Source organism: Balaenoptera borealis (genome assembly GCF_965194805.1).
Source record: "Balaenoptera borealis genome assembly, chromosome: 15".
Classification (NCBI taxonomy): domain Eukaryota; kingdom Metazoa; phylum Chordata; class Mammalia; order Artiodactyla; family Balaenopteridae; genus Balaenoptera; species Balaenoptera borealis.
The window spans coordinates 32617900-32642312 of record NC_138871.1 but is presented as its reverse complement, the minus strand read 5'-3'; the positions used below and the strand labels follow the sequence as shown (position 1 = coordinate 32642312).

The 24413-nt window shown below is 39.7% G+C and overlaps 1 protein-coding gene across 4 annotated transcripts in view; it reads right to left on the bottom strand.

Moving 5' to 3' along the window:
* Window positions 1-16233, bottom strand: part of GFPT1 (glutamine--fructose-6-phosphate transaminase 1) — a 79580-nt gene extending 63347 nt beyond the window's left edge. For all 4 annotated transcript variants that reach the window (XM_082356340.1, XM_082356341.1, XM_082356342.1 and 1 more), the window contains exons 1-3: window positions 15843-16233; window positions 2851-2958; window positions 293-400 (exon numbers count right to left, since the gene is read on the bottom strand). In XM_082356340.1, the coding sequence (XP_082212466.1) occupies window positions 293-400; window positions 2851-2958; window positions 15843-16218 (592 nt within the window). In that variant the 5' untranslated portion in view covers window positions 16219-16233. The remainder of the gene's footprint in view (window positions 1-292; window positions 401-2850; window positions 2959-15842) is intronic.
* Between the last annotated feature and the right edge of the window lie 8180 nt (window positions 16234-24413).

The following is a 24413-nucleotide window of genomic DNA, read 5'->3' as shown; positions in this document are numbered from 1 at the left end:
TTATGAAAGGCCCTTCCTCAGGAATGATGGCTACTTCATTTTAGGATATTAAGCTTGCTCTGAACACAATGTACATAATTAAGTTCCTTCCCTAGTTAATATCATTTTTTGAAACTAAGGGATATTAAAACCAGTACACATAGTATCAAAACTACTCTTCTTCCCTCCCTTCAACTTTAAGAATCACTATTCTCAAAATGGGCCCCAAAATATGGGAGGAAAAGTAATCTGGTAGGGAAGGGAGAAGGAAGAAAAGAGGAGGGGGGTTCAAAATCCAAACTAAGTACATTACTGTGAACTTCTTCATCCAGCGCCTTAACTTTTCCTTTCTTCTTAATGAGCTGGATTTTGCAGGCATTGGCTTCCCAGTCTTTGTCATTGCCTCCATCAATCCCCACACCTAAATCACCGAGAGGTAGAAAAGCAAGATTTAGAAACTGACTACTACTTAGATTATCACTGTAAGGCAAAACTTCTACGGAAAAAATATTTTTTTTCATCTAATTAGTTCACTTACTTATCAATTCAAAATTTACTGAAAACCTATTATATGTCAACAACCATGGTAGCTGCTAGAGATAAAAATGAAGAAAACTCAGTTCCTGTTCTTAAATTTCTCAATAGTCTATTGAGAAGACAGACAAGGAAAAAAATAATTACAATACAGTGTGGTTTTAATATAATAAAAGTTATGTGGTTGTAATAAAAGTACTACAGGTTGCAACTGAAGTACAATGGAGAAACGAAGAAGATGGGCACCCACTGCAGAAGCAGGGTAAGGAGGGAATGTCAGGGAACACATCTCTCAAGATTCTACTAAAGTTCCTACGGAATTTGAAAAAGTTACTCTGAAGGTACTGGAAAAGCACTGAGTAGTTTCAAGCAGAGAAATTACATGGCGAAAGAGTTCAGAAAACTCCCTTTGGAAACAGTATAAAGATTGGAGGAGAGAAACAGGAAGAAGAAACCTGCTGTCAGAAGTTACACCTACAGCAAAGCAAAAATGAGGAAGGCCTGAGCTACACAACGGTCATGAAGAGATGGGTGATACTGAGAAGCAGAACTGACTGCAGGTAACATGAGAAAGCAGGAGACGTCTGGGACACCTCCCAGGCTCAAAGGACTTGCTGAATGACTGACTGTTGATAAAAGAACACAGAAAGAACAGAGTGAAGAGTTGGGTGAGAAATGGAGTGTATGCAGTTCAATTCTGCACATGCAAAGTCTGTAATATCGTGGTTTATCCAGGGAGAAATTTCTAGGAGGCAGCTGGAAATACAGGTGTGCAGCACGGGAAATACATCTGGATTGTAAGTCACAACCCTACAGGAGGTTGGGACTTCCCTGGTGGTCCAGTGGTTAAGAATCCGCCTTCCAATGTAGGGGACGTGGCTCCAACCCCTGGTCGGGGAACTAATATCCCACATGCCACGGGGCAACTAAACCCATGCACCGCAACTAGAGAGAAGCCCGCAACAAAGAGCCCACACTCCTCAACAAAGACCCAACGCGGCCAAAATAAAGATTAAAAAAAACAAAAACAAAAACATACAGGAGGCTGATGAAGTCAGAGCTCACCCACGAAAATACAAAATAAGAAAAGTGGGCCTATGAAAGTACCTTGAAGAACATTAATATAAGTAACAGGTGGGAGAAAAGAAGCTCCCAAAGCAGACAGAAAATAATCAGCGTGTTAGGAAGAGAATGAGAAGATGTGCTGTCAGACAAGCTGAGGAAAGAGAATTTTAAGAACAAAGGAGTTGAGGAATTGACTTTCCATTAACTGAGGAAGAGTCATGGAAGATAAATGTCCATTACAACCAGGAATGTTGAGTGTACAGAAAAGAGTTAATATGGCAGGCCCAAGACTGCTGTCTTAGAAAGGCCTGCTTGCAAAGTTGGCCATTGGCTGGCATCTGTGAACTTGGATTTCAGGAGGGTTCCCACCACAGTAACTGATTAAGTATGGTTTACTGCACCTACACTGTTGGTGCAAACAATGTGGCTTGTGCTGAATGTCTGCTTCCCTTCTAGGAGCCTGGAATTTTGGCACATGTTAAGCAGAGGGTATCTACATGACCAGCCCCCAGTGACAGTCTTGGGCACTGAGTTACTAATGAGATTCCCTGGTATACAACATTTCACACATTTTGTCCAACTCACTGGGGGAATTAAGCATATCCTGCACGACTGCACAGGGAGAGAATCCTGAAGCTTATGTCTGCTCTCCTCCAGACTTCACCCCATGCACCTTTTCCCTCTGCTGATTTTGCTTTGTATTCTTTTGTTGTAATAAACCATAGCCATGAGTACAACTATATGCTGAGTCCTCCTAGGGAATCACTGAAACTGGGGATGGTCTTGGGGACCCCTGATACAGTTAAGGGAAGAAGCTGGAGTAGAACATAAAGTTGACAAAAAGTTATTTTTATCTGCTTTTTTGTTTATCTAAGATAGAAGAATCTTGGGCAAGTTCACATGCCAAAAGCATGGAATCCACGGAGAAAAAGAAATTAAAAGTTACAGGAAAGAAAAAAAAATGTACAGAGTAAGGCCTTAAGAACTCTGTTTTATAATGAAAATGCCCCATGTGATTTGTTTTTATAACAACATTCTTAGCAAAAGAAGATACCCATAAGAAGCAATATTCTACATAAATGCTAATGTTGCTGAAATTGCATGAACAAACCCTTTAAACGTGATAAAAGACAAAAATTCTTCAGATTTTAGATTTACCAGAAACAACAAAATGAACATTATAAAGAATCTAGTAACCTAAAACAAACAAAAAACCCTTTCTATTTATTGAAGAACCATGCAACACCCATAATATTTTTTTAAAGGAAATACCAGCAGAATCATATCCTCTGTACTCCAGTCTCTGAAGGCCTTTGATTAGGGTCTCCAAAATTTCTCGTCTCGTGCGAGGAACATGGTAGTTTAAGTAAGCAAATATACCTGCAAATAAACAAATATTTAATAGAAAATTCTAACTAGAGAATCAACATTGGCATAACTATGACAAAAATCTTAATTTTCATAATAATGTCTAAGTTGTGCAAAAATGTGAAGCTACAGTCCATCTTTAAAAAAGAAAGAATCTTCACTTCAAATTATTCAAAGGCAGTGAAACTTCTTCAAAGCGAAATTTCTTGCAGGTATAAAAGACTGAAGCAAATAAGTCAAAATAAATGTTTAGTTTTTTCAAAGAAGTTTATAAGACTGTTCACTTACCTTCCATCACTGACATTTTAACAACTAAAATTTAATGCTTCAAAACTAACCAACAAATTTGGGGTTTATGGCGTATATACTGAGCATTATTTTTAAAGGAAAACATTTTCTGAACTAAGTATTTTAAGCAATATATGGACCCTCCAAAACTATACAGATGAAATAATTTTTCATACTTTCAACGACCATGCTATCAATATATTTTAGGAATAAATAACTTATAAATGGCAATGATGTGAAGAATACTCACAATCTAAATAATTTAATCACAGAGAAAAATGGGCGAAAAATATGTATAATCATCGTAGGACAAATGGTTTCTCACTTGTTCACCAGATTAGTAAGGGACAAATAACCATAATACAGGTTAACCACTCTTGAGAATTCATAGGAAAGGGGCAATCATTTGGAAAAGCAAAACTATAAATAAAGGGACTTGTACAACAAGAACTGATCCAGAAGAGCAAAGAGGCAGTAGAACACAGGTAAAGGAAATCCACATTTCAGGAATAGCAGCATGGAAATTGTCTGAGGTCTTCCATGATTGTGCTTTGGCCAGGCTGGATATAGCTAAAATGTATAAAAAATGAAAATCAAAATATAAAGAAATATAAACTCAAGTTGCTTAATTATGAAAGAACTTTCTTTTTTCTTAACTATCTTACACTATAAGGCCACTGATTCTTAAGGGGATTAATTCTGTGGGGCAGAACTCTGGAATGACCAGTTTTCATTTCATTTGAAAAGGTATCTTTATTTCTATAAAGAATTTGGTCTTGTCAAAGTATTTCAGCATACAAAAATATCACATAGTTAATATTTGACAAAAAAGCCACCGTAATGTGTATGCTGATGACCATGATGAGTACGGTGCAATTTTCTCAGTCATACCTTTCAAAAAAAAAGGAAATCACATTTTAAAACTAAAATCCAAAACAACCTGAAACAGCAGTTTGAACTTTCCCAAAAAAGGTAGTACAAGGCCAGACTTATAGAAATCCTATGTTCATTCATATTTTTAAAAATTATAATTGTAAAGATCTATTAAGTTATCATGCACTGTACAAGCATCTCACTTTCACTGCACCACAACACTGCATGAGGTCTGGGGGATTTGTTGTTATTGCTGGTCCTTAATAAAGTAACTGTAATATGAAAAAACTAAACCAATAACCCAATTGTAAATCAAACTTTTATGTGTTCTACCCTTTTCCCCCCATGGGTCACTGACCTTTGATAAAGATTAAATGCACACAGAAAACTATGAGCCCCAAATAAGTATTCTATTAGCTCATTAATGGATAATACACAGAATATAAATATTTTCCCAAAATAAAACTTTAATATAAATGCACTAAAAGAGGAACTTCCCTGGTAGTCCAGTGGTTAAGACTCTGCACTTCCACTGCAGGGGGCATGGGTTCAATCCCTGGTAAGGGAACTAAGATCCCGTATGCCGCGCGACGTGGCCAAAAAGAAAAAAGGAAAAAACAATGTGCTAAAAGAACACTAATTCTCAACTAGTCTACTCTCCATCACTGTGATTAGCATCAGCTAAATAATCTGCTAAAGGAGGATACAATCTAATTCATCTGAAAATCATTAATACAACACATTACACTGTCAAAAATTCTTTGCAGGCTGAGGGCTCTGGAAAGCCTTGAAGACGAAGTCCACATCCCAATAATGCAGCACATCCAGAAAAATTCACTACTAAATCATTTCTCCCTTTTTTTTAAGAAATGTAATTCCTTTTTATTGAGTTTTTTTTAATTGAAGTAATATTGGCTTGAACATTATATGTTTCATGTATATAACATTATATTTCTACTTCTATATACCCTGCATACTCTGTTCTCTGTTTCTACATTCTTGGTTTTTTTTGGTTTGGTTTGTTCATTTAAAGAAATGTAATTCTGGAATTCCCTGGTGATCCAGTGGTTAGGACTCTGTGCTTTCACTGCCGAGGGCGCAAGTTCAATCCCTGGTTGAGGAACTAAGATCCCACAAGCCTTGCGTCGCAGCCAAAAAAAAGTAATTCTGATGGTAAAAGTAATACATTCAGAGAATTAAAGATTAAATATAATAATCAAATACCAATTTTTAAAAAACAATTTAAATGCTAATGACAAAAAACAACTGTTTTTAAGACAAGTTATAGACTCAACACATTTTTACAAGAAAATTCAGAGTGATGCAATATTAAATTCACTATCTTCAATACATGTAATTCAACAACAGCCTTCAACTTTGATATTATTTCTAACTTCAATCTCCCTGATTTACATTGGCTTATTGTGTGAAACTTGAGATCCTGAGTACAATTTTATAGGGAAAGAGGTATTCTCTAAACCAGTATCCATCTCCAAACAAACTTAAATTTTAACTATTTGATAAACTAATAAAATTCACACTAAACATTTGTTAGCTCATAAAAGTTTCTCACGCTGAAGAAATCCTGCAAATTCTTTAACTCGTGTCCCCGAAGCTTTCCACTATACCACCCAGCCTCAGCTTTCCCTTCTGCAAAATGAATGGGCTTGACTGAGAGATGGTAAAATAAGTTTCACAATAAGTGCCAACAGGTTTTTAATTGGTATTGGCTCTAGACAGCACCTCTGAAAAGGATTCAGTGACCCTGTCTCTCATACAGGAAGGAAAGCCATGACTGATTAGCAACTTCTATTACATGGGGAGTCACAGCACAAGGGCCAAGTATTTCCTCCCTCTGACATCTGAGGACACCTGCAGTCCCCTCCAGCTTGATATTCTATGGTTTTTGAGGATTCTTCTTTGATTGCTATAGAGATTGCTATATGCTATGCATTTGGTACTTTTTAATACCTCTACAGACTGTACTCCTCTGGGCCTCAATTCTTTGTTCTGACAGTTACATGATTTGTTCTGTGTACATTGTATCAGCAAATTAAAGCTAGAAACCTGGTGAAGGGCCTTAGTATTTTCAGAGTATATCATTAAGAATTAATAAAAGCAAAGTAACATATAAAAAGAGGACATTTTTCTACAAAACCATATTATTATCACACCTAAGATAATGCTCTAGTTCATCTAATACAATGTTCATATTCACATTTTCCCTATTAACAAAAATAAATGTCTTTTACAGCTGATTTGTTTATTCTAGAATATAATAAAGGATCACAGCCCACATTTGATTGTTATGTCTCATAAGTCTCTTTGAATCCAGAATGGTCTCCCCTAATGCCCTGTTTTCCTCCAAGACACTGACTTACTGATAAGCCAGGAGCAATTTTCTTGTTGAATTTCTCACCTCTGGCTATGCCTAATTGATTCCACATTGTGTGGTCTGACCAGTTCCTCTATTCCTTGTATTTCCCGCAAACTGGAAGAGAAATCTAAAGGCTTGACTGATTTAGGTTAAAACTGAGGGACAAGAATTATTCACAAGTATGTATGTTTTTTATATTGGCTGGTGACTCCCTATTAGTGATGCTAAGATTCATCACTGCTTTAAGGTAAAGACAAACAGATTACTTAGCCTGTGGTATTCTGAAAGCATCCTCACAATACTTTCTAGGACTTCAGATATTGACAGCATTGATTTTAAGACAGTCATATTTTCTTTCTTTGTGGTCCATATATAAATGGTACATTTCCCAATAAGTGGCATCTTAGATTCGATGAAATACCATATATCAATTCCAATTCAAAACCTGCCTTCTCCTTGACAGAGGAAGCACTACTGTTACCAATAATCATTACTGTCATTTATTTTGGTTCACTATGGGAACAAAGAAAAAGGGAAGGGGAGGAATTGAGGAAGAAGAAGTAGGAGCAATATTTCTCCTTGCATAACTAGGCAGGAACTAAAAGGAATAAAAGGATGACACATGTAGAGAAATTTTCTAAGATCAAAGTAACAGAGCTGGGAGAAGAAAGTTATCCCTGGTTAGGAAAATGAAAGATAAAGAGGTTGAATCTGTCAGTTTTACAGACCAGCCCCTTGAAAGCACAGCTGGCCCACTTGTACAGATTAGTGGGTTATCTGTAATCTTGGGGTAGCTGGGAAAATATAACAGCAAATAATTTGCCAATCAGGCATGCAGGGCATGTTTACCGGGTAGGTATTCATAACGCAAAATTGTGCTTATTAGGGTAGCAATCCCTATTTCAGGTCTTTGATTTGTCTCACCAAACCTCGCAATAAATAGTTCTGCTTAAAGTACCTACAAAAGACTAAAAATCAACTCTCCACCACTCTTCAGTAATTGCTCCAGTAACACAAACAGTAGTTGTATGGAGCACAGGAGATTTTCTAATCCCACATCAGCTTGTGCTTTCAAAGTGCAAATTTTCTTAATAATGTAATACACTTGGAATAAATATCTCCCTAACTGAAGCAAGGACTTGCACCTACAGGCATCACTCTCAGAAAACGGCAACTTAAATTCAATTACATAAAAGCACTTATGAACACCTTGCTTAACAAGATATTCAGACATGACGTAGATCACAGACTTGACACACCTGGTTAAAAGCAATCTAGCTGTAGGCAAAGACTATTAAACCTTATTGAAATGAAAACTGAATGCAATTTAGCTGACCAATCAAATTATTGAAGTTCCTATGTCTGGTTGAATTTATGTTCTTACGAATAAAAAATTTTACTTTTTTTGAGGTATAGTTGACTTGCAATATTATATTAGTTTCAAGAAGAAATTTTGCTTTTACATATTTTTTCACTTGACAACTTCAATATTCTGATGAAACCCTAGACATTGGAATTTTTAAGTGTTCAAATTCCTTCTCTAAATTTTATATCTTCTGAAACAGAATCCATCTACAACGCTACTTAAGTTTCATTTAAAAATTTTTTCTTATAACCCAAGTTACAAATCATCGTTAAAGATTCAAATTACACAAATCCTACAGAATGAACTGTGAAAAATCTCCTTTTTCTACCTCCACAAAGGAGATAACCACCATTAATCCCACATACACTGTCCCAATCCTTCGGCTATGAATTTTTCTGCCTATATGAACTCAGATGTACATGGTTTTAGAGGTTTTGGTTCTTTTAAAACATAAATATGATAACATATATATTGCTCTGTAGTTTTTTCTCTTAAGATGCTGGAGGTCTTTCTATGTCAGTACAACCCATCTACCCCAGTCTACTGAAGGTTGCATAATAAAAATAGTCCATAATAGATTTCTCATATTTTACCTAGCCATTTACCTATTTATTGAGGTTTTTCTAACTCTTTGTAATTATAAACAATTCTGCAATTAAGTTATACACACCAACTATACACTTGCCATAAAACATAGTCAATACTATAATTATAGAGGCACATCCTATAGGTAAGATTCCTTTAAACGAAGAAATAGGGCTTCCTTGGTGGTGCAGTGGTTGAGAATCTGCCTGCCAATGCAGGGGACACGGGTTCAAGCCCTGGTCTGGGAAGATCCCACACGCCGCGGAGCAACTAGGCCCGTGAGCCACAACTACTGAGCCTGTGCTCCGCAACAAGAGAGGCCGCGATAGTGAGAGACCCGCGCGCCACGATGAAGAGTGGCCCCCACTTGAAAGCCCACAGAAACTACAGAAAGCCCTCGCACAGAAACGAAGATCCAACACAGCCATAAATCAATCAATAAATAAATAATTTAAAAAAAAAAAAAGAATCTCAGTTCTGTAAGTAAATTAATCAGAACATGTGGTTAAAAATCTTTAAAAAAAAAAGAAATATTTGAGATAACATTTCCTACAACCCTAAAAACACAAAGAAAAAGTTATATATGGAGTGACACATGAGAAATTTCAATTATTTGTGTTTTTTTTAATTGTTCCAAATCTTTTTCCTATTTACAAAATGCTGGTTCAAGGGTCTCCTACTTTGTTGTAAATACATGGGGCCACTGGAAGGAGCTCTGTAACACTTCTCTCTTGCACATTTAACATCCTGGAACTCAAAGCACTGTTTAAACACTGACATCTCTAATTATACACTCCCTCACAGTCTACCTATATCATCATCTTCCCCGAGAAAAGGCATGCACTTTCTGCTCACACACCTTTAAACATTCCATCTCTCCCACTTCTCTCTGATCAATCACATCAGACCACAATTTTTCTTCATGCTGCCAAGCCAGCCCCTCTGGGCCCATTATGCTCTCACCCCTGTGTCCCTGAGCACCCCTATAGTGAAGTCCATCCATTTCAGGTCATCCATTCATCTCAGGTCCACTTTCATGGGAGCCCTCCCAACTGCTGACCAATCCTGCTAATTCACTGCTTGTCTAAATTTTACACTTCCCCCAGATATTATTCTAAAGTCTAGAATCTAGACTACTCTCAAACCCCCATTTCTCTCTTCCCAGCCTCTTTCTCATTTTCGGTAGATTCTTCCTTTATAGAATTGAAGCCTTCTTCTTCATCTTAACAGTATAATACCCTATAAGCCTATCCTTCCTTATAGACTGAAAATAGAGAAACATATTCCACACATATTCCCTGAACCAGCCTCTCCTGCTTGTAACTCTTGGTAAGAGATTCCTCAATTTTGTAAATATAGAACTTTTTGTTAACATCAAAATATTTTGAGGATCCCACACAACAGAGGGTTGAATTTTTATTATCCAATGATCTAGATCAACTTTTAGTCAATTTAGAGACAATGCTTAGAGTATGAATCAATCAATGAACACCTGGTATTAATTTCACAGCTTACACATCAGGAACTCAACTTTTCAACTCTACCAGGGACCTAGTTTCACAATACTCTCTCTTTTGTTGGTATACATGCTCTCCTCAACACAAACTCAAATCCTTCTGCCTTCATATATGCAACTTCTCTAACGATTTCTTTATAGCTAAATGCAATTAACTTGTCTCTGCAATATTAAACATGAATGACCTTTTTCTACTCTTGCAGACTCTGTCCAACGCAATATACCACTTTGGAACTCTTCTGCCTCTAACCACTATTCTTTGGCCTCTTTTCCTGGCACTTTTATTTCTTCTTTCAAACCCACTAGCAGTAGTTCTCATTTTATTTCTGACTCCATTCACTGTTGGGTAAAACGTGCCATCAGTGGTATCTCTCACAGTGCACTAGTTCTCTACCAGCTGGCAGCACTCCTCAGCTAAGAGTCCTATCCTATCATCTGGAACATTCTTGGCCTAACCAGTCTCAGAATGTCTATTCATTCCACTTGTAGTCTAGAACACGGCAATGAACAAGGACTGTGTATTATCACCCACACCTGTTATATGTGTAGTCACTGTTTCCTCCAATCAGACAGCAATTCCCTGAAGGCAATTCCTTTGTTTTAGTTATCTCTCCAAAAGGCAGAGTGCCAAGTACAAAGTGATCACTTCAAATATCTTTGTTATTTTTTCTTTTATCAACATTTTTTTATTGAAGTATAGTTGACTTACAATGTTGTGTTAATTTCTGTTGTACAACAAAGTGATTGTTTCATGTATGTATATATATATAATATCTATATATTATATATATAATATCTTCTAACACTTTCTAGGTACCTAAAATGTACAGTCAAAAATTCCCAAACCACAGAAAGAGAACACTATAATGCAGGATGCTAATTAGGGATGAGGTGAAAAATAGTCTCCATAATTAAAGGTTTAAGAAATACTGGGTTAAACAAAGTTAATGGATTTATTTGTAGAACTTCCTAAAACCTTTAAACTTGTTAATTGCGAATCTCCAAAACCAGAATTTCCGAAACTTATGCGTTACAAAACTCTTTCCCAAAAGGGAACCCTCCAGCACTGTTGGTGGGAATGTAAACTGATACAGCCACTATGGAAAACAGTATGGAGGTTCCTTAAAAAACTAAAAATACGGACTTCCCTGGTGGCACAGTGGTTGAGAGTCTGCCTGCCAGTGCAGGGGACGCGGGTTCGGGCCCTGGTCTGGGAGGATCCCACATGCCGCGGAGCAACTGGGCCCGTGAGCCACAACTACTGAGCCTGCGCGTCTGGAGCCTGTGCTCCTCAACAAGAGAGGCCGCGATAGTGAGAGGCCCGCGCACCGCGATGAGGAGTGGCCCCCACTTGCCGCAACTAGAGAAAGCCCTCGCACAGAAACGAAGACCCAACACAGACAAAAATAAATAAAAAAAAAATAAAAAAAAAAAAAAACTAAAAATACAACTACCATATGACCCAGCAATCCCATTACTGGGCATATACCCTGAGAAAACCATAATTCAAAAAAAGACATGTACCACAATGTTCATCGCAGCACTATTTACAATAGCCAGGACATGGAACCAACCTAAATGTCCACTGACAGATGAATGGATAAAGAAGATGTGGCACATATATACAATGGAATATTACTCAGCCATAAAAAGAAACAAAATTGAGTTATTTGTAGTGAGGTGGATGGACCTAGAGTCTGTCATACAAAGTGAAGTAAGTCAGAAAGAGAAAAACAAATACTGTATGCTAACACAGATATATGGAATCTAAAAAAAAAAAAAAAAAAAAAATGGTACTGATGAACCTAGCTGCAGGGCAGGAATAAAGATGTAGACATAGAGAATGGACTTGAGGACACGGGGTGGGGGGGGAAGCTGGGGCGAAGTGAGAGTAGCATCGACATATATACACTGCCGAATGTAAAATAATTAGCTGGTGGGAAGCAGCAGCATAGCAGAGGGAGATCGGCTGGGTGCTTTGCGATGACCTAGAGGGGTGGGACAGGGAGGATGGGAGGGAGGCTCAAGAGGAAGTGGATATGAGGACATATGTATGCATATGGCTGATTCACTTTGGTGTACAACAGAAACTAACACAGTATTGTGAAGCAATTATACTCCAATAAAGATTAAAAAAAACAAAACAAAACTCTTTCCCACCTACTGCTCATTACCAGGACCTATTAACTTTCCCCTTTCCAGGGAACACAACTGAGAAAATGCTCATTAAGCAATAATTCTTTTCTTTCACAACTACTTTATACCCAGTATGATTTCTAAGAATATGTTAACACTAACAGTTTTATGATTTATCCTAGAAGCCAATCTTAGCAACCCTCAACTAGCCCCAAAGCTATTACACAGTATAATTACAAAAAAAAATTTAAGGATTCATTTCAGGATATTTTTTAATTGCAGCTCTCTTCCTGTTTTTAAATATTATCTCATTTACAAAAATATCATTTATATACACCATTGGACCAGAAGATTATAATCCCACATTTATAAAAAACAGCAAAATCTGTTAAGAGCTGTGCATAACTCAAGTGAATTGACACTCTCTCACTGAAGCCAAAGGTAAAACAGATTAAAAAGGACAAAGTGGGGCTTCCCTGGTGGCGCAGTGGTTGAGAATCTGCCTGCCAATGCAGGGGACACGGGTTCGAGCCCTGGTCTGGGAGGATCCCATATGCCGCGGAGCAGCTAGGCCCGTGAGCCACAACTACTGAGCCTGCGCGTCTGGAGCCTGTGCTCCGCAACAAGACAGGCCGCGATAGTGAGAGGCCCGCGCACCGTGATGAAGAGTGGCCCCCGCTTGCCGCAACTAGAGAAAGCCAACACAGCCAAAAATAAATAAATAAATAAATAAATAATAAAAATAAAGGAATTCCTTTAAAAAAAAAAGTAAAATAAATATCCTTCTTTTCAAAAAAAAAAAAAGGACAAAGTGTATTCCAAAGAACCAAGAATAAGAGGAAGACAAAATAAATTAAAAAAAATAGATACACTATTTTTCTCTGGAAGATTCATAATGCTTACTAGCACATTAAAAGTTCCAAAAAGTCCTGCAATTAAAAAAAAAAAAAGCCAGCTCAACACTGTTTAGTCTGTTGCTTCTCAAATTTATTTGACCATAAAATCTTTTTTTTTCCCCTCAGTAACATACTAACATCCCGATACAACCTGATAAAGATAGTAACAGTTTTATCAGTATTTCTGATTGGAAAAAGCTATCAAAAAGAATTGCTAGCCCTCGTTCTTCTGCTTCAACATTCTGCCATGTTGAAACGAAATCTTTTAGAAAAACTTGAACCAGCAGCAGGTAATCAGAAAGTAAACCTCTAAATTTTCCCATCTAATCTCATTCCCACTCAATTTCTCTGCCTAGAAATTTTATGTCAATAATTAAGATGTGGGAGGAAAATGAGGACAAACCTTTGTCTTAACAGTTAACTTTCAGAATTTACATTAAAGAGGAGAGAAATTCTGGACCCTATTCCTGGAATCATGTAAAACTGGTCCAGGTTAAAAGCAGGAGCTTAGAAATGCCTCAAATACTAGTTCTTTTTTTTTTTTTTTTTAACGTCTTTATTGGCTTATAATTGCTTTACAACGGTGTGTTAGTTTCTGCTTTATAACAACGGGAATCAGTTATACATATACATATGTTCCCATAACTAGTTCTTTATTTCTTGTTTATCACCTGTTTCCTCAGCAGCATAACATGGGGATGCTGGCTCTGTGAAAACGCCTAACAACTAATCTCCACCCTAAAAGCCTCACCCTTTTCTGAACCTTTTCTAAACCAGATCCGATTTTTTCTTTTATAGTACTGTACTTTGACTTCTGTATTTCCTGGAACAAGATAAAGAAATGATCTGCAACCGGAAAGCCAGGTACTTGACTAGGTGCACACCTCATCACTCAGTAACAGTTTATTACTAAACAAGCACACTGGGGATTGCAAATTCATTACCTCACAGCTCCAAACTAAATTATGTCTTTTGCAAAACCACTCTACTACCTAGACACTGCAAAAGTGTAACTGATTCTAAAGTCAGCTCTACCACTAATAATTTCAGCAAGCTATTTATAATTGTTTCTGTTTTTGTGCGGTTTTTTTTTAATCTACTCTAAATTTAAACTTGCTCTTCATTCCAGAAGCTGAAATTAACATGAAGTTAAATACAGGAAAAATAGACACTAATGAGTACAAGCTACTCCTGCTCAGTTCCTCTTGCAAAAGGCTACAAAGAATGTTTCCCAGGTAGCTTCAATTCTATTACAATCATACTTCCCTTAAAAAAAGTGTTCTTGGGCCTTCCCTGGTGGCGCAGTGGTTAAGAATCCACCTGCCAATGCAGGGCACACGGGTTCAAGCCCTGGTCCGGGAAGATCCCACATGCCGCAGAGCAACTAAGCCCGCGTGCTGCAACTACTGAAGCCCGCGTGCTGCAATTACTGAAGCCCGCGCGCCTAGAGCCTGTGCTCCACAACAAGAGAAGCCACTGCAATGATAAGCCTGCGCACCACAGCTAAGAGTAGCCCCCGGTGGCCACAACTAGAGAAAGCCCGCGCGCAGCAACAAAGACCCAACACAGCCAAAAATAAATAAATAAAATAAATAAAAATTTTTTAAAAAGTGTTCTTTCTTCCAGGGGTAAGGTCAGTTGTAAATTTCAATAGGGAAGGTAAGAATTCAATTCTTTTTACTGACACTAGCCAAGTTAATACGAATTTTAGAGCATATCAGTCATTTCAGATATAATTCTGACAATTATAACTTTAACTCACACTTTTAGCTAATTATTAAAACGACTAGGGCTTCCCTGGTGGCGCAGTGGTTGAGACTCTGCCTGCCAATGCAGGGGACACGGGTTCGAGCCCTGGTCTGGGAAGATCCCACATGCCGCGGAGCAGCTGGGCCCGTGAGCCACAACTACTGAGCCTGCGCGTCTGGAGCCTATGCTCCGCAACAAGAGAGGCCGCGATAGTGAGAGGCCCGCGCACTGCGATGAAGAGTGGCCCCCGCTTGCCGCAACTAGAGAAAGCCTTCGCACAGAAACGAAGACCCAACACAGCCAAAAATAAATAAATTAATAAAAAATAAAAAATAAAAAAAAAAATAAAACGACTAAGTCTCAAAACATGGACTAAAAGGGCCTAACTTTATGTTTTAACTGTTCTAAGTAAAACATTCATTAAATGTAGACCAATATTTCTCATAAGTAAGTGTTTCAAATGGGTGCACATTCAAGTAATAAATGATGTACGATCTCTCTCCACGGTCACTTCCGGGCCCATTCACCAAGGCATTGATTAGCAATGGCTTCTGTTGAGATGGGGGGAGGCAGGAAGTAAGATCATATGAAATGTCATTGTCGTAGCTCTAGCTACAGTTCTATTTTCTGCTGGGCGTGTCCGAAAGAAAGCAACTAAAATTAAATATTTCTTAAAAGGTAAATCCTGGAAGAATGCGAGATAAATTCAAGAGACCTCACCTGATGTTCCACAGGTTGCCTCCCTCACCTGCTGGACTCTTTTGAAGTCACTCCCCTCCACCCCTCAGTTCCCTCAGCCCTCGCTCCTTTTCCAACTCAGACAGTGCTCTTCGCTCCTGGTTCCCTTCTTGGCGCAAAGCCTCCTTCGGCACCCCCAGATCCCCTCTAGGGCCCGCCCTCCTCTCAGGTGCCCTCCTAGGTCCCCGCTCCAGCTCCCAGAGGCCGGCCCCCACCCCCAGCACCCGCAGGCACCGCGGGACACCCCCCGCCGAACACCCAGACTTCGCACCCTCCACACTCCCGCTCCCGCCGGCTCCACCGGCCTCAGCGACGCCCGCACCGTACCCCAGCACCGCCCCGCAACACGCCCCCCGCCCGCGGCCCCCTTACCGCACATGATGCAGGAGGCACGGCCTGCAGGGCAAGCGGCGAGCGGCTGGCGAGTACGGGAGAGCACACGAGCCTTTTGGGCGGTCAGCGGTCTTGGGGGCCAGGGGGGCGCCGACACGACTCCCTCACGGATGCAACGACTGAGGCAACGAAAGCAGTCTCGTCCTCCCGGGCTTGCCAGCAACTGCGGCTGGACCCCGCCCCCCGGCGCACACCGCGCCGCCGCCGCCACCGCCCGCAGGTCCCATTGGGCTGCGTCCGCGCCGCTCAAGCGCAGGTCCCGCCTCCCCGCACCGCCCCGCCCCGCACCGCCCCGGAGCCCACGCAGGCGCTGGCCTGCTGGCGGCTGAGACGTGGCACCGGCTCGTGGCCGCATCCGCTTGAGGTTCCTGGAGCCGCCCGACCCCCGGGCGCGCAGCGGGAGGCACTGCCCTGCGGGAGGGAAAGAACTCGGCGGCTGGCAGGGAACGATGGAGAGATTAACAAAGAGGATGGAATTGTTACCAAAGCAAATAGCGTTGGGGCACGCGCCTAATGCAGTCCAAGGCCCCAAGCTCCGGCGCCCCACCAAGCGGGGAGAGAGGAGGAAGAAAGCAGGATGCCTGATCCTGGGGGACAAACAAACAAGTCAGGGTGGAAGGAGGACATAAGGTTGTAGAAAAATTGGAAAGAATTGAGTGAGGTGAGGGAAGAGAGGTACCAATCAGGTCTGGCCAGTCTTTCTGGTGACAGGGATTCAGTTCCCAACTTAAGCTCTAAGTCAGATTCTTGGCCTCGAAAGCCCTCCGCTCCCCATTCCCACCCCCATCCATTGCCTCCATAACCCCCAGTTTTTTGCAGAGGGGGAGGGGGTCGAATGTAAGGCTCAACTATCCAGCACTAGGCGCCTGGGCTTAAGAAACTCTGCTGGCCCATACTTCTGATGGCCCACGTCTCAGACAGTAGGAATTGCCTGGATTTGACAGCCTTACATGGGACTCATGAACTATTAATCCTATGAATTAACGCACAAGTCCTGCCAAGAGAGACTTAATCAGAGAGAGATGATGTTTCTGAAAATTTATTACCTGAGCATTTGCTTTAAGAAGATGTAAATGCTATTTTTAGTCAAATGTAGATGGTTATTATAACGCTATTAATGGCCCAAGACTAGAATCAAATAAAAACTTGCCTGACATACAGAGCATTGCATGGTCTTCTGATCCCAGATGTCTGGTCTTACCTCACACTACTGCTCTCTTCCTACTCCACCTTTCAGCCGTTTACTCTCTACCCTGAACAGGTAGTTTCCCAACGGGTCCAACATTCTCAAATCTTTTGCACATATTGGTTACTCTTTGGGGAATCCCCACCCCATCTCGGCTTAAATGCTACTTCTTGGGGGAAACCCTTTTTGTCTTCCCCCAGAGAGGCTGGAGGAGTCATTAACCTCTCAGTCTTTGAGCTGCCTCCTTTAAAGCAATATGCTTCAATATTTTATGATTTTTTTAATACGTTTCCCTACAAAGCTAAGTTTCTTGAGAGTAGAACAAGTCTTTGCATACCCAACACCTGGTATAAACCCTAGCACAAAGTAAGGGATCAAAAATGTTTTTGAAGGAGTGAAAAAAGTCATATGTTCTTAGCAGAATTGACTTTCTATGGCTGGTTATCTGATCAAATGAGCAAAGGGCTTTTCAGCTTTTCTTAGAGGGAAAAAGATGCCCTTTTAGCATGTGTTCGGAAAAGATGAAAATGCTAATTCAAAAAGATACCCATACCCCAATGTTCAAAGCAGCACTATGTACAATAGCCAAAGCATGGAAGCAACCTAAATGTCCGTCGACAGATGCATGGATAAAGAAGATGTGGTATATACATATACAATGGAATACTACTTAGCCATAAAAAAAGAATGAAATAAGGCCATGTGCAGCAACATGGATGGTCCTACAGATTATCAAACTAAGTGAAGTCAGACAAAGACAAATATCACATGATATCACTTATATGTGGAATCTAAAAAATGATATAAATGAGCTTATTTACAAAACAGAAATAGACTCACAGACATAGAAAACAGCCTATGGTTACCTAAGGGGAAACGGGGGGAGGGATAAATTAGGATTTGGGGATTAACATATACACACTACTATATATAAAATAGATAACCAACAAGGACCTACTGTATGGCACAGGGAACTATATTCAATAACTTGTAATGACCTATAATAGAAAAGAATCTGAAAAAGAATATATATATAAAACTGAATATACATATAAAACTGAATCACTTTGCTGTACATCTGAAACTCACACAACATTGTAAGTCAACTATATGTCAATAAAAAGTTGTTTGTTTTCAAAAAAAAAAAAAAAAAGAGAAAGAAAAAGATGCGCTTTTATAAGTGTCCTGAAAGAAAGAAAGGAAAATGTCACATTTAACTAATGAAAGTACTCACCTGAAAGCCCTTTAATATTTCAGGCCCTTAAACAGGTTCCTAAATTACCCAGAGCAAAGTTAAAAAACAGTGAACTGTTTGTTACTAGACAACACATTTTTTAATTCAAGAGGCAAAAAAAAGTCTCTGTGTGTGTATATATTAGCCTCAGAACCCTCATCTAAGAGGTTCTGGTAGAACCTTAGTGATATTGCCAAGGAGTGAAGGTATGATTCCGAAGTTTAAACAATACCTTTGTGCATCACCAGAAAACTTGTTGATGGAACAAAGAAAATGTTAGTGGTATCACCAAAGTGCTCATGCTCAAACTATAATAATCTATGAACCCTTACTTTCCTCTTCTGCTTTCTACTCCATCATGACTATCAACTTGTCTTGTCCACCTCCATTCTGCAGCTATTTTGGAAGGTGCTTTTGCACCAGTTTCAAGGAAGAAACTTTGAAGGTCAATATTTTCCCAGCCCAACCTTGAACAACCTCACCAACCCACTGCAACAAAGAGCCTTTGTAAACACGTGCCAATCAAGACACCGATATGGAAGAACTTTGTCTGACCCCCATCTATACATAGCTTTGCTTTAGCTGGACCTTTGGGGGTAAGGACTGGAGGAGAAGAAAATAAATGTCCTATGAAGGAAAGGAGACATCTGGGTCTAATTCAAACATCTGAGGAAATGGAAAAGATTTTCTCTCCTGAACAAAAGTTCTGAACTAAAAAAAATAATAATAATGATGATGGTAACGGGGTGTAATTCATTGTCTTTTTATGTAAATCCATTTCCCTGTTCATGGGATTAGTCCTGTTGAATATGATGGTTCTCAGCCCTCTCCTTGCCATGCAGCCTGAAGGCCATCAGGGATTTCATTGCCATTGCTAAAGAAACGAAGAACCATAATTGAAATAGCTTTACAAGATTTTTAAATGCCCCCATATTTGTGAGTTTTGTTATCCCTTATCTGGATTACAATAATAAGTATTGATAGCAACAAAATTATTAAAATTAAAAAGGCCTCGGTACAAACTTCCAGTTATAAAATAAATAAGTCCTGGGGATGTAATGTACAGGATGGTGACTATAATTAATGATACTGTATTGTATATTTGAAAGTTCCTAAGAGAGTAGATCTTAAAAGTTCTCCTCACAAGGGAAAAAATTTTTAACTATGTGTGGTGATGCATGTTAACTAGACTTATTGTGGTGATCATTTTGCATATATACATCAATCATGTTGTACACCTGAAACTAATATAATGTTATATGTCAATTATATCTCAACATTTTAAAAGCCCTGTGCATTACAAAAATATGGGAAGCAGGGGCATATATATCCCACTTCTTATGGAGTTATATGGAGAAGTGTACTTCAGTGGACAGAGAAGATGGTAGCAAGTGTCAAAGGGAAAAGAAGTAGGTTGAGCCACGAAGGCCTTTGAGAAGGAAGCAATGAACAGAAGAGAAGGCACCAGTCAGGGCCTCAGAAAGACCCCTTAAGTAAATCCCTTTGATTCCACCACTACCCCAGTTCATCCTAGACACTTTCACATCAGAGTGATCTTTCAAAAACACAGATCAGATCCTGTTTCTCCCTGCTTCCAATTCAGTGGGTATCCTTCACCTGCAGGATTAAGTCCAGACTCCTATGCACACACCCTTGGTAATTCAGATCTCACTCCTGTCGGTTTTATCAGCATCATCTCCCACCACTGTATTCAAGCATTTAACAGTCTAGCTATACTTTAACCTATTGGCAGTTCCCTAAAGAAGAATCCTATCTTAAACTTTGCATCTGTGTATTTGCCCTTTCTAAAAGGAAGCATTAAGAAGGGAATCAAATGTGAGTTAGGGCTTGACTATAGAGGACTAGAGAGTCACTCACAAAATAGGATTATAAGGGAACCAGAAAGTTCCCTTGTGCAAAATTACCTCCACTTCTTCCCTATCACATTGCCTAAACTCCACCTGTACAAATATATTTAAGGCAGAACACCTCTCCCTGCCCAAGGAGATCTACATTAAGTCATTATCATCTATTACATTTTAGAGTGTAACTATGAGATTATTTTTATTTGGATACCAGGTGTGAAAAAGTCACTGAGGAAATGCAAGCTTTGATGGGGATAAAATAAAGATAATTCTGAAATTAGAAGGAAGGCAGACCTGGACAGATTACCTTGGTTGATGACACTGGGCAAGAAAGGGACAATATACGGGCATGTGGAACTAAGTATGGTAATGCCAGAGAAAGGAGGCCAAATTATGGAAGCAGGAATCAGAAATAAGTTGGTGATGAAGGCAAACTTTACCCACTGTGATGGTTGATTTTACAGGTCAATTTGGTTGCACTAGAGTGCCCAGATATTTGGTCAAATATTATATTCTGGATGTTTCTGTGAGGATGCTTTCAGATGAAGTTAACATTTAAATCAGTGGACTCTTGAGTAAAGCACAATGAGCTCCATTACGTGGATGGGCCTCATCTAGTCAACTGAAAGTCTGAATAGAACAAAAGACTGACCCCCCCAGAGCTAGAAGGAATTCCCCAGCCGAACTGGACTTGGACTGCAACGTCAGCTCTTCCCTGTCTCCACCCTGACGGCCCATCCTGCAGATTTTGGACTTGCTAGCCTCCATGATTGCATGAGCCAATTCCTTAAAATGAATTTCTCTCTCCCTCTCTCCCCCCTACTAGTTCTGTTTCTCTAGAAAGCCTGACTAATACATCCATCGAAGGGTGATCTTATTGACTTCCTCAACGTGAATATATGTATTTATTTTAAATTTCTAGAGGATAGAGCTTTCAATGACAAATAATAGAAACTTACTCAAACTAGCTGAAGAGGGGGATTTATTGGCTAATGTAATTGGAAAGGACAGACATACAAACAGCTTCAGGTACATCTATATCCAGGCACACAAAAAATGTTGTCAGAACTCTCTTTGATTCTCTCTCTGACTTCATGGACAGGGAAAAGACCCTAAAACAGCTCTGGAATCACATCTTTACAGCTTGCAGTCCAAGGGGAGAGAGGCTATTCCTCCATCCTCACTTTTTATATTCTAGGCAAGGGTTCTGATGGGTCTAGTGAGTCATACGCCCCACTCTGGTGGCAAAGAAGGTAGGACACGGTGATTGGACAGTTCCACCAGAGCCACATAGAGTCAGGAATAGGTAGAAGTTCTTCAAAGGAAAGGGCTAAAAGAATGAAAGGACACCAAGAAAACGCTAACAAAAGATGTTCACTCCTCAGGCTTGAGAACAAAGGGTGCTGACTCCAACTAGAATTAATACATTCCCCAATTCTCGCCTCCAGGATGGCTCCAAATTTCCCCAGTAGGCAGAACCTGGGGCAGAGTTTTCTACCTCTGCTTGAAAGAAACTCATTCTACTGCCAAGAAATTATCAACAAATTGGAAACCATGAGATTACCTGGTCCTATCTATCTACTATTTCTATCTTCTAGGATGTGATCAGAGCCAAAATAGAGGTGGACCATTCAGGGAGCTGCCTAGAGCTGAAAGATGACTCCAAATGTAAGGAGACAGAAGAATACTGTTTTCTAGAGTTTCTTTCAAAAGTCAATTCTGCAGACTGCAAGCACCCTGTGGAATTATTATTGATAACTCTAATGTGGAGAAGCAGAGTATAAGGCTGGGGTTTCCCAAAGGGATGATGTAAATTCCCACTGGACTGGAGAGCAGCCAGCTTCATATTCCTGCATGAAAAAAATGTACACATATGCACACAAATGTGTACAAATGTACACATTTGGCCCATGATGGTCTGAAGCAAGTAAAAGATGGTCCACTAGGAAGCAGCACCTATGAAGACAAGGAATGCTTTTCCCTTCCCTGAGGTAGGAATACTCAGGAAAGGTACGAGGGTCCAATTCCCTAAAAGCAATGTGCATAGGCTCTGCAGCCAGAATGTCAGGGTCCATGTTCCTGGCTTTTCCACTTAATTTCTATGGCAATGGAATATGTACTTCTCCTCTCTGTGCCTCATGGGGACAATAATAGTTACCCATCTCATAGGATTAAATGACTTCATAAATATAAGGTGCTGGGAACACTGTCACATAGTGAATGCTCAATGAAAGTCTATTTTTATATATTTTGCTCCTTATCATTCTGTATAGGGCTTGGTGGGGCTCACGGCAGGCACCTCAAAATATGCCTCAATGTCATATTATTTTGAATTAAAGTTACTTAAGAAATGGCTGATACAAGAGGGACTCTGACCCTCCTGTCTCCCTGAAAGTAGGAAATAAATCTTCCATGTGACAGGCGCCCTCCCTGTACTGGGAGGTAGGAAGACATCCTTATCACCAGATAGGGAATTCAGGCCAAAAGACTATCTAAACAAACCTTGTTATTTCCTTCCTAACTCACTACCCAAGTCCAAACTGTTTAAATTCCTTACTAATTAGCACCCAAACCTAAATTTCTTTGTTCTGTCAATTCCTCTCAAATTAATTTTGTCTAAAAATGTAAAAGCTAACTGCTTTGGCCAGTTCTTAGGTCCCATTACTATGAGACCTCTGTGTGCAAGAATTAAAATTTGTTTCTTTTTCTCCTGTTAATCTATCTTGTGTCAATTTTATTGTTAGTCCAGTCACAAGAACTCAAAAGGGGTAGAGGGGGAAATTACCCACTCCTTGACAGGCTTCACCCTAATTTTGTTTAGTAAAAAACCCTCCAGGTGCTTTGGCCAATAATCTCAGTTTCAAATACATATTGAAATGTCCCATAGTTATAGTGTATTTTTGTTTTGTTTTTTTAATTTCTGTTAAGACAACCAGTTTTTTTGGTTTTTTCTTAGTTTATTTATTTTGCCTGCGCTGGGTCTTCGTTGCGGCGCGTGGGCTTCCCTAGTTGTGGCACGCGGGCTAGTTGTGTTATGTGGAATCTTATTTCCCCGACCAGGGGTCGAACCCAGGCCCCCTGCGTTGGGAGCGTGGAGTCTTAACTACTGGCCCACCAGGGAAGTCCCAACAAGTGTTTTCAAGAATATTTCGTGTAAAAACATTTTGCACATTTTGGGGGTTAATTTTTATTTTTGTTTTAGTGAAACACAACTAACAGTGAATGATTACTTTCTTTCTTCAGGGTTATGTGGGAGGAAATTAAATATAACTTAAACATTCAAAATGTAAAACTATTATGTGATTGAACTACACCTAAATTAATCTTTGATTGAAAAAGTGGCTCAATTAATTTAAAAATGTGAATTTGTTATCATTTTAAGATTGACATTTGGCACTGTCTGCCACAAATAAAAAAGCAGTAAAATTATTTACCAAGTTCTCCATGATTTACCAGGCTCTTTGTTAGAAGGCAATCAGCTTCAAATGACAGAATACCTGATGTAACAAGAAAAACTTTTATCTCACATGATACTCTGAACACTGGTGGTTCCCAGGCTGGCTCAAAGGTCAATAGTGTCCTCAAAGATCCAGGCCCCCTTTTTTGTTTTCCTTCCTCTTTGCCATTCTTAGTGAACTGGTTTTCATGATCACAAGCTGACTGTCAGAGCCTTGGACGTCAAGTCTTCATATTACAGTATACCAAGCAGGAAGGAAAGGAATGGATAGGAAAAGAGCCTTCTTTACATAAACTTTCTTCTCTATCAAGGAAGAAAACCTTTCCAGAGCTCACCAACAGACTTTCTCTTACAGCTCATAGGCAGAGTTGGGTCATATGTCCATACCCAGACTAATGACTGGCAAAGAAAAAAGGAGTTAAAATGTCCGAGTTAAACTAGTTATAATTTATCCCCTGGGACTGAGTGAGACCTACCTTCCGTGGGCACACTGCAAGCAAATGATAATTGAGAGGGCCTCTCTCAGTAAGAAGCAGGGGTGTAAGCTGAGTAGGCAACCAAGTGTGTCTGCAGCATTCTCCTCACTACCCAATGCCTACCTCTGCACCATTTCCAGCTAAGCCCTTCCACCTTACACTCAAGTCCTACTCAGCTTCTTGCAGTTCCCAAATACATTCCACAGCTTCCAGATTCTGATTACACCGTTCTGTATGCCTAGAATGTTCTTCTCCACCTTTCCTCCTTGTTCTTCATGGTTGCTCCCTTTTGTAGAAAATCTTTCCAATAACTTGGCCTCTCTGTTCCATGA